The following is an 11,184-nucleotide window of genomic DNA, read 5'->3' on the forward strand; positions in this document are numbered from 1 at the left end:
GATGGTCGTTGTTCAAAACGTATCTTCTCCATTCTTTTAATGCTTGAACTATTGCTAATAGTTCTTTGTTTACAACATCGTAGTTGCACTCTGTGGGGGTTATTGTTTTGGATCGATAGGACACTGGCCTCCATTTTCCATCGTCGCATTGTTGCGATAGTATGCCTGAGCATACATATTTTGAGGTGTCCGTCTCGATCATTGTCCTTCGGTTTGGATTGAAATGGACCAATATGGGTGCCGATGTTAGATGCGTTCATATTGCATCATATGCTTTTTGTTCCGTTTCTCCCCATTCCCATTTCTTGTCTTTTTTCGTTAGGTTATAGAGTGGTTTTGCAAGCCTGCTAAACCCCTCTATGAATCTCCAATAAAAGTTGCAGAATCCCATAAAGCATTGAACATCTGTCTTGTTGTTTGGTTTGGCCCAATCCCATATGGCTGCTGTTTTAACAGGGTCGACCTTGACCCCACTTTGATTGATGATAAATCCAAGGTATTCTGTTTCTTCCTTATGGAATTCGCATTTTGTTGGTTTGATTTTCATTCCTGATCCTTGTATTGCTGCCATGATATTGCTGATATCTTTTTGGTGTTGTTGTATGTTTTCCGAGTATATGAGTACATCGTCCAAGTATACGATACAACATATGTCAAGGTACTTATTAAGTACCTTGTTGATCCATCTCTGGAATGAAGCTGGTGCGTTGGTTAGCCCGAAGGGCATAACCAAGTTTTCGAACATTCCGTATCTTGAGGCGAATGTAGTCTTCCATTCGTCTCCTGCCTTGATGCGTATATTGTGGTATGCGTCTTTGATGTCGAGTTTGGTGAAGTGTTTTGCTGATCGTAGTCTGTCCAGTGCTTCCTCAATCAATGGTAATAGATATCGGTCCTTCTTGATAACCGAATTGAGGGCTCTGTAGTCCACGCAGAGTCTCAGTTTTCCGTCTTTCTTTTTGACGAATAGTATTGGGGATCCTCCTGACGCGAAAGAGTCTCGGATCCATCCTCTCTTTAGGTTTTGCTCGATGTACTTCCTAAGTTCGTTGAGCTCTGCTTCCCCTAGGGGGTATAACTTCTTATAGGGAATCTCTTTTGTCTTTCCCGTTTTTTCGTCTTTGTCCAGCTGAATTTCGTAGTCAATTCCTAGTCTTCGAGGTGGTAGCTCCGTAGCTTCCTCTTCTTGTAATAGATTTGTGAATTGGTGATATTCTTTTGGAACCAATTCTTTCCATCCTTTTTTGCTTTGGTATTTCTTGTCCTGGATTGCTAGTTCTATGCTGATGTTGATTTTTGCTAGAACCACTTTTTCGTCTTCGTATGTCCATTTGAGAATTCCTGTTGTATCTCCTCTTTGATAATATCGTCCAAAGGCTTGTGCTGTGATCTCTTTGATCTCAATTCTTTTTGTCGTATCGAGCTGGTTTTGGTCTGTACTTCCAAATCCCTTGTTTCCTCTGATGGTTTCCTCCAGTTGATCTACTTCATGCAGATCCTCTTTGTTGATTTTTTTGATTATCAACTGTGCGATTCGATTGCCTTTCTGGACTTGGTAGTCCTCTTGAGCTAGGTTGGCCAGGACCACTTTGATTTCACTGGTATAGTCGACGTCGATCAACCCTGCCATGGTCATGAGTCGGTGTTTGATTGCTAGACCACTGCGGGGTGCTATTCGTCCATAGGTGCCTTCTGGGAGTCCAATGGCTATCCCCGTTGCTATCGTTACCTGCCCGTTGGCCGGTATCTTGATTCCTTCATTGGCATATAGGTCGTGTCCTGCTGCCCCTTTGGAACCCTTGGTCGGCACTTTTGCCTCTTGGTTCAGTCTTTGTATCCGGACCCTCTTGTCTTGCCGCATCTTGGCAAACTTTGCATGCAAAGTTTCTTCCTCTGCTTCTCGTATCGGTATTGAGTAGACCACAAGTGAACTGTTGAGACATTGTGTTGCACATAGTTCGCTTGTAAAGGTCATCTTGTTCTCGTTCCAATCGATCGTCGGATTATGCTTCCATAACCATGGCATCCCTAGGACTATTTCATGGTTCTTCAGATCTGCTACTTGAAAAGTTGCCGTTTCCCTATGGCTGTCAATGTCCATGGGTACTGTCGCCGTATGGGTTATAGGACCCATAGTGCTTGGCTTTCCATCCGCTAAGTAGACTTGTCTTGCTTTCTTCGCTTGTTTGGTGTGGAGGCCGTATTTGTCGCATATTTCTTTGTCGATGAAGTCTTCAGTGGCTCCCGAGTCGAGCATTGCATATATTGTTGTTTCTTCGCTTTCTCTGTTGTATATCTTCGTTTTGATTATCACATGATCTTCATCTTCTTCTCCTCTTTGCGTGTGTAGTGCCGTGTAGTAGTTTGCTAATTTGATGGGTTTTCCAGGTTCACATCTTGGGTCTCCCAGACCACTGTTTACTGGGGACCCTCGTCGTTTTCCACCGGTGAATCCTCTGCTATCATTTCGCGGATGTTGCTTCTTTTCTGATTTTGGAAACGATTATTTCCAGCAGCTCTGTTTTCCTGGTATCCATTGTCCGGCCGGCTTCTGCATTCTCATATCCGATGCCCTGCTTTTCTACACCTTAGGCATAGTTTCCCATTCATCCTTGTGGCATATTCTTCCTTAGACAGATTCAGAGCAGGCCCTACTCTTGACTTGTCTAATTCCATTGGTTCGCCTAGTGGTAATGCTCGACTTTCTCCTTGTGGTGCTTGCGGTTTGAAGGTCCTGTCCACATTCCTGGATGATTGGACCACTCTATGTGCTATAGTATTTTCCGAGTTGCTCCGAACCATGTTTAATTTGCTTTCTTTGTCGATTGCCCATCTTGCAAATCGTTCGGCTGTCGTATAGTGCAGGTCAGAGAGTCCCCATGCCTCTTGGAGTCTCTCACTGCAGTTTCTCAGGAGAATGATGTAGAGAGTCGCATCATCAAACTCGGCCTCGTATTCCAACAGTCGACATTCGTTCCAATATGCTGAGAACGTTTGTTTTCCTTACTGGAGTTTTTCTAGCTTTTATCTTGCTGTTTCCTTGGCGTTGGGATCTCCAAATTGTTCAAAGAGTGTCGCGTTGAACTCTTTGTATGTGACCCATTCCCTCTGCTTCCATCCATCTTGGAAGGGCATGATCCATTGCTCCGCGAGTCCTCTGAGTAGAGATTCCACATATGGAATCTTAATTTCATCATGGTGATCTCCGTATCCCTTAACGGCAAAATATTCCTCGCATTACACTAAGAATATTTGTAGCTTATCTTCGGCTCCTTCGTATGTGTCGGGCTTCTTTGCTTTTGGTCGTTGGACATTTCCTTGCTCTGTATTTCGCGTGGCTACAAGAAATGCCTGAAACTGATTTTCAGTCATTCCCAGTATGCTGGTTCCTGAGGCCGGTGGCCCAGGTACTGCGGATCCTGACATTCTCTCGGGTCGTGGAGTTCCAGCAGGAGAGCTATCGACTGGTAATCCTTTCTCTGGGGTTACTGGGCTTGCTGCTCTTGAGGGTTCTGCTGAGACGTGATCTAGGGCGTCGCTGAATCCTCCTAGATTAAGATTTTGATCGTCAATGTCAATATCTCCTTCCCTGTCTGGGTTGAAGGATGCCGTCTTGTATTGTTTGGCGTCGCACTAGGTGACACTTTGTAATGTAACGATCCCTCTCTGGATAGTTAATGCTTGACGATGGGGAACGATACTTCTCTTCCTGTCTTCTTCTTCTCTTTGTCTTACGATAGCTCTAGGCCTCTGCCTACGTTACCGATAGAACAAGACCCTTGTATTTTACCGGGAACGCCTATCGTAAGCTTTCTCTAACTCTTCTTCGTAAAGCGCCTTCTTTGGCGTAACGATAACGTCGCAATAAAGATAAAGATTGTAAAGGTATTTTATATTCGTTAAAGTAATAAGTAGGAAAAGTACTTAGAACAAAGCGTGAAGAACCTATCTTCCTCTGTCGCATCAGCCTCCTTATATAGTGTTCTTCCCGCCTTTAGTCATGTGACCTAAAGTGGTCACATGTGTGAAACTAAATCATAACAAACTAGTCATATGACCAAAGTGATCACATGCGCAAAACCCATGACCTCGTAGCGAGGTCATGTGCAAAAACTCATAAACCAATCATAACATAATAAACAAGTCATATGACTCGACTGAGTCATATGCACGAAACCCATGACATCATAATGAGGTCATGTGCGAAACATAAATCATATGCGTAAGGCTTACCCGTAAGGCACACTCGTAAGGCCTACTCGTCAGGCACATGTCCCATGACTCATACTTGAGCCATGTGCGAAAGTATCACAAATCCCACACATAACAAATCATATAACCTGAATAGGTCATATGCGTGAAACAATAACATACCTGTGACTCATAACCATGTGTCACGTGAAAACCCTTTCCTCACTAAGCCACGTTCGTGACAAGTGGCCTCTGAACTCACCAGACTTAAATGAGATGGAACCTTGTTGAAACTATCTAAAAGATAGGATGATAGAATATGGCTTTACTGGTACTAGTGAAAGGACAAAACAAGAGGTGGTAAATACACTTAGATATGAGTGGGATTGCATGCCTCAGGAGTTAGTTGATTGCTTTTGTATGAATTTTCACACTAATCTCTTGCAGGTTCAGGCATGGGGAGGAGATGATAGATTTAATGCATAATTTGTCCAGGCAGCTTGCACTGCATGTTACAGTATCATTCTTCTAATAGTTATATCCTTATACCAGTTGCACACTATTGAGAAACCATACCTCTTTTGTGGAAAAGAACTTGCGCCACCTACTAGGACAAATGGGGTGCCAAATCTTGGCTGAGACGCACGAGTATGGTACTGATTGAGTGTCACTTGGGGAACATTTTGGCAATGGACGCATCACTATCATGGAAACACAAGCCAGAGCCATCATCTTCCATGTTCTCCTCCGTTCACCTGCGCACATACCACGAGCAACAAATCTCCCGGTATCATATTGTGCTTGCACCGTACCTGACCATACCCCACCGCAAACCTTTCATCCCGTACCATATCTGCGCTGAGACATGCATCTGCAACCTGCAATGGGCAATGTATGAACCCATACGGTACGTACTGTGCTCGCTTGTTCAGCTATGATAGATAGCTGGAGGAGACAAGCAGATACGGTACCGTAGGGCGAAATGAATGGGAAGGGCTAAGGGTAATTTTCAGGGACAGGAACGGAATTTAATAATTATTATTATTATTACTATTAAAGAAGTGCGGGTGAATATTTCCTGATATCATCATATAATACCCATACTCGGGGGAGCGTTTTAACCGACTTGTCTATGATACTATCCTACTTGCACTGTGCCGCCGCATCCCTAAAGTTCTCGTGCCCTTCCTTGCCCCAAAAACACCGATCAACAGCAGCGGAACAGGATCCTTCTAGATGGCTGTTTTCGGATATGTCTCTAGGGGCATTATAAACACTTGTCACAACTTGTTTCTTGCTGAGCAATACAGTAGAAAGAGAGAGGCTAGCTCTGTGGACACGGCGATACAAGCACAAGTACCTGTTTGTATGTATCCAGCTTATCCCTGCAACCCCATCATTTCGGTCTTCATGCGATGTCGCAGTCCTTCGATCTTGTGGGGGGGGGGGGCTCCCTTTTCTTTTCCATGGTGGAGCAGGGCGCCGGTAGTTGGTTTGTGCTGTACGGGTGCCTGTATATGCTCTTTTACAAGCGGTACTTTAGTGTTCCCTACCATGGTCTCCTCTCCTTTGCTAAGCTTTTCACGCTTTTGGCTCTGACTCGGATAGTTCTGTCAGCTTCGGCCCGTGAAGGGGGCCGTTTTTCGCGGTTTGATGCCGCTGATAAGTACGAGTACACTATGGCTTGAGGATGGACGGATGGACGGGTGGATGATAGGAGTGTGCTCGTGTTTTTACATAACACCTACTTGTACTGCTGGATATCCACCATTCCCCGGTAAAGCAAATATCATACTGCAAGTTTTTGTTCAGCCCGAACGGAACGGTCCAATCATTCTTGTTATAAAAATAAAAAGCTCTGGATGGGAGCGAGTGGGCGGGTGAGTGAGCGATTGTGGGTACCGGTAATTTATCGGTTGATTGATTGATTGATTGATTGATAGTTAATGCGTGGTTTTGGTGTGCTGCTGCGCAGCCGAGTAAGGCCGTAAGTTCTGTATGTAGGTATTATAGGATGTAGCAGGTATCATAGGTGGGTGATTATTTGGAGGGAAAGGAGTTCAAATCGACTGATCGGGAAGACTGCTGGATGGATGGAGGGGCGAGAAATCGGTAATGATAGGGTGCGAAGCGATGTGGTTGGTGGATGTTATCCAGGTACAAGGAAAGGATCATACGGAAATGGTGTTGTGTGAATACAAGTAGACTACGAGTACTCGTATCGTACTTTCAAGAACAGACGAGGGAAGAGGTGGCACCCCTCAAATCCAACTCAGTCAACTTGCTTAACTCGAGGTGGAAAGGCACGAAAGTAGTACTCATATCACAGCTTACTGCCAAGTACTCGGGTGCTCGGGTGCTTTGTCAGGGTTAGACTTGGGCAACTGTTAGACTGTTATTGGACTTGTGCCTGTGTGTAGCGTAGTTCAGGTTAATTGACTAAAAAGTGCATCAGCTACCGCTAGTCTTTGCAATACCGGTAGCTGGAATGCGGCTGCAGAGAGAGAGAGAGAGAGAGAGAAGGTCTACAGTACTCGTAGTCGGTGGGATGGGAGAAGGGCAGTATCATAATGAATGCTGAATGCTTATTGTTTGTTGACAAGGCGGGTAAATTGGGCGGGATTTATCCCTCTTCTCGGGGCACCGTACCGGTACCTTGTTGCACCTTTTTGACAGGAAGCAGGCAAGGAAGCACCATCCACCCGCCAACTCCTGGGTAAGCACACACAACAACCCCTTGTGTGGAACATTTTCCGTGTGGGACCAGGCACCTCCGTCTCATCTCCCGTGAGCAAGCCCAACCCGGACTCTGAGAACGATGTTGCAGCAGCAATACAGTAGTGGACGGCGAGCACCGTACGAGTAAACGATACAGTACGGTATCATACCGGTATGGGCCATTGTATGATATTTTGTGCGATAGTATGGAGGGGAAGGGGAGGGCACATTATTATTGGTGGGGAGGGGTGATGTTGGAGATACAGTAGGGTACCCGTGGTTATTTATTACCTCTGGAAAGTGAATAATTGAATGATAGGCTACGATTCAACGGTGCCTGGCATGCAGAAGATTGTGCGCATTGACTTGTCCAGAAAGCCATCGCAAATTGTATGGGAGGTGATAATCATATGGGGGGGGGGGTGGAGGGAGGATGTTATTTTGTGCCATCCTACTCGTATCTAATGGTCAATCCACCTGGTACCACTTCAGCCATCATCCACCTTCTTTCTTCCTGGCTGCTGCTGCTGCTGTGTTAAAGCTTCCTCGCCCTTCTGACCAGTCTTTTTTTATTTTTATTTTTTATAATTTTCCCTTCGACTGCCGGTACTGGTACCGGTATTTGGTTTATCCACCGTAAGTTGTCACTCCTTCCCTTTCCTTTCCCTCTCACTTCTCTTTTCACACTCTCTCACCTCCCCACCCTCCTCCGTTCATTCGGTCGCTCGCTCGCTCACTATTTTTCCTCACCCACCCCTATAAGTTAACGGTTATTTATGACTTTCATTTGTTGTTCCTAGTTGGCCCGCCATTTTTTTTACGAAAGGGGCGAATCACGCAAAGGGGAAAAAGGGAGGGGAATAATAAAGAAGGATTTCATGAGTTCTCGATACTAAATTACCGTGATTCAACTTGAAAGTCTTTTTCTTTCATTCTTTCATTCCTATTCCATTGTCCGGTTCGACACGGTCTAGCTTATCTCTCTCTCTCCATCCCTCGGAAACGGGGGTCGCTCAGGGAGGACTAGTTTCCAGGCAGAGAAACCACCCAAAGATCTTCCTGCGAGCCAAAAAAGGTCGGTTTTACTCGCTCGCTTCAGTCACTCTAATTTCATTTTATTCCACTTTCGCATGCACACGTTTGCTCTTCCTCACCCCTGGCCCAACCAACGGGTATCCCTTCTCTACCGCACTCAATCCCGCACACACACACATCTTCGCCATTTCCTAAACTCCTTTCCTTTGTTTCCCTCTCTCTCTCTTTCTCTTTCCTTCCCTTTCCCGCCCCATCAACCATAAACCCGCCCACCTCCATCACCAGTACACTCCTTCGCTCATCCTACCCCCCCACCCCCCTCTTCTCCACCTGACTGGTCCAGTCATCTCACGCTCTTTCATTGATTACTTTCTTCCTCGCCGTCGGACGGGTTCCTTCGTTTCCTTTCCCTTTCCCCTTCCTTTTCCTTCCTCCCTCCCTCCCGCTCCCCCCTTCATAGCCCCACATTCATTTTAGTAGATCTTGAATCTGCGGCCGCTCTCTTTTTTCTCCTGTTTTGGCTTCTCTTTTTACCGTTCCCCCATTTTTAATCATTCCTGCCCGAACAGAGACTCGGAAGCCCAACGACATTCTTGACCAGTCATGACTTTGCCGCGCTCGCTCCTCTCCATGTTGCCGCTCGTCCTACTACTTTTACTTCAATCACTCACTGCATCCGCAGCTTATGTTCCAGGTGAGCTGCTACTTTACTTTATATATATATTGTTTGGAGCTGTATGATGTCATGAGCTTTTTTAACTGATTGTTTTCGAATATAGGCCCAGGTCACGATCTCTTCGCACGACAAAACCCCAACTGCGTCAAGGACTGTCTGGTTCCTCCGTGCGGTGGATGTGCTCCGAATCAGTACTGCGCTCTAAGCGTTCAGACGTGCGATGCTTGTCCAAAGGCCACCTGTGCCAACATTCAGAGTGGCGGCGGCGACAGCGACGACGACGGTGGTTCGTCTTCACCATCTGTTGGGCCAATCGTAGGGGGGGTGTTCGGGGGGTTGGCAGCGGCGGGTATTATTGGGTTCTTGCTCTACAGGACGTTTATCAAGAAGAAGAAGAATCAGGAAAGGATTTCGATGGCCGCAACAGCTGCGGAAAAGGAGAACGATTTCGGAATGTTAAAGAGCGCGAGGGTAAGCCCACGTGATGTCTGCTTTTTATATACCATCTTCTTACGATTATTCAGGCTTCAACCCATACCGTTGCTTCGATCGCATCCACCGTTCGTACCCGTGCATCAAACGTCATCCAGATCGCCTACATTCCCGGTGTCACTAATCGCTCAGGACCCTCTACACCATCCCACCTGGTTCCACCTATTCCGCCTCTTCCAATGATGGGCTCACCAACAACATCACAATATCCCCGATCTCCACTGGCTGGCGACTTGCAATTTTCTGCCGACGATATATTACGTGGTTCCATGTACACCGTCAATGATAATAGGTCATCCGTCGCCACGACAATCTATGGCCAGAATGCTGTCGTGTCTCAGCCTAATATTATTCGCGCTGGAAAGGCTGCCGTGGTTACGGTCAAGGGAGGAAGCAGTCTTGCTACATCTATCGCCAGTTCACCATCGTCTACCATTCCACCTGTGCCGGCTTTGTACCTGAATGTCAAGGGCAAGGGAAGACAATCTACATTGGAAAAAGTACCACCGAGTCCAGCCTTCTCTGTTGGATCGACCTTTTTGAACAGGATGAACAGCGCAAAGAAATTGAATACCGACCTACCAAAAGGGGCTATTGGCGAGAATCACAGCACAGCATCGTTCATATACGACTCGGATGATTCGGATGACGATATCAAGCCAGGCCAGCGGATCAAGCGTCCTCAATCAGCGTGCAGCAGCTGTATCACTGACATGGACACCAGCTCACCCTTCTCCGACACCAATTCGTTGGCAGTAGATGACATACCTGGCCCATCCAACTCTGGGCAGCCACTAGCTGGTAATACCCGACGACTATCTCAAAGCTTGGCTCAGCGCCAGTCGAGGACCCTCGATGCCATGGTTGTGTCATCGCAGAGAACGGTTAGTCCATTCGACGACTCGAACTCGATTGAGAAGCAGTGAGTGGTGCAAAAGGGAATGTTTTGTCTTTCTGTCATTTTCTATCGTTCGCACAAGAGGGCTTGCATGCGCCATATGATTCCAATGTTGGTCCCATTACGTTACCCCCCCCCACACCTGTCTGCCTTGATTGAGTGTTTCCTTTTACACTCACCCCGCTACCTACCTACCCTGTCCCGCTAGTTCGGTAGAACACCAAAACAGGCACTTGGGGCTGAAATTCTTCTGTCACTCATTGCATTATATTGCATTACCATCCTTTTGCCACCTGCCTCCTTCCTTCCTATGTTTCATGTATTATTATTTTTACTTTTTACTTCTTACTCCTGGTATTATATACTAGGACTCTTTTAAAAAGCTTGTTCTTCAGAGAATCCCCGTTTGTGTGACAACTGTGGTTCAATGAGATGAACGCTTCTCATTCATTCTTTTTCGTATTCTTTTCGGGCCTTGGTTTGTTTATTTGTTTCATGGGTTTGGGTTGGTTGGGGTGGTTGGGATATTTATTTATTTTTATCTTGCTTCTTTCATTGTGCTGGGAGGGTGGCAGTGTGTGGAGTGGAATAGATTGTTCGTAGTAGAAACTCACGAAGGATGGATGGATGGTGGCTTGGCTTGGCTTGATGATTCGATTCAGTTGGAAGCGGCAAGATTAGCCTTTCTACCCCCCTACCGTACCCATGTGTTTATAAGTAGCGGTGAATCGACATGGTGGTTTTTTTTCTTTCTTCCTTATGTATTGATAGTGCGTGGGAAGAGAAATTCGTATTAGTTCATCTTCTGGGGAAAGGGGGTATATATGTCAGTTTCCCGCAGGTTTCTTTGGGAGTGGGAAATTTGCGGGGTGGGGGCGTAATTGGCACTTTTATGAGATGAGATGAGATGGTAATCTACAATTGTCGGGTCGTGCCATTTGGCGATGGGGTGAGGTGAGGTCCATATCATACCCCCCCCCCAATCTACTCCCTCACTTCCCCCCTAAAAGCTGCAACAACTGGCACTCTCCTAACCTCCCACACATCCTCACTACTCCTACCAACCTTATACCGCCCCGCCTTCTCCTTAAATCTCGCCATGATCATAGCCTTCCTCGCAATAGGGCCAAAACTGCGCGTGCGCATGCAGAATCGCCAATCGGCCGCTTTCTCA

The 11,184-nt window shown here is 46.3% G+C and overlaps 1 protein-coding gene; it reads left to right on the forward strand.

Moving 5' to 3' along the window:
* The first annotated feature begins 7,620 nt into the window (after positions 1-7,620).
* GSTUM_00002412001 (uncharacterized protein) lies at positions 7,621-10,299 on the forward strand. XM_002836159.2 has 4 exons: positions 7,621-7,984; positions 8,514-8,638; positions 8,724-9,091; positions 9,145-10,299. Exons 2-4 carry the CDS (start codon positions 8,548-8,550, stop codon positions 10,036-10,038), a joined length of 1,353 nt encoding a protein of 450 aa, XP_002836205.1. The 5' UTR covers positions 7,621-7,984; positions 8,514-8,547; the 3' UTR covers positions 10,039-10,299.
* The last annotated feature ends 885 nt before the right edge of the window (positions 10,300-11,184 follow it).

This window comes from Tuber melanosporum (genome assembly GCF_000151645.1).
Source record: "Tuber melanosporum whole genome shotgun sequence assembly, scaffold_132, strain Mel28".
Lineage (NCBI taxonomy): Eukaryota > Fungi > Ascomycota > Pezizomycetes > Pezizales > Tuberaceae > Tuber > Tuber melanosporum.

Bases quoted from the DNA above. Each gene is read 5' to 3' on its own strand.
- GSTUM_00002412001 (XM_002836159.2), top strand. From the start codon at position 8,548: ATGACTTTGCCGCGCTCGCTCCTCTCCATGTTGCCGCTCGTCCTACTA. The intron at 8,639-8,723 runs GTGAGCTGCTAC...TTTCGAATATAG, and splicing joins ATCCGCAGCTTATGTTCCAG to GCCCAGGTCACGATCTCTTC. The intron at 9,092-9,144 runs GTAAGCCCACGT...ACGATTATTCAG, and splicing joins GAATGTTAAAGAGCGCGAGG to GCTTCAACCCATACCGTTGC.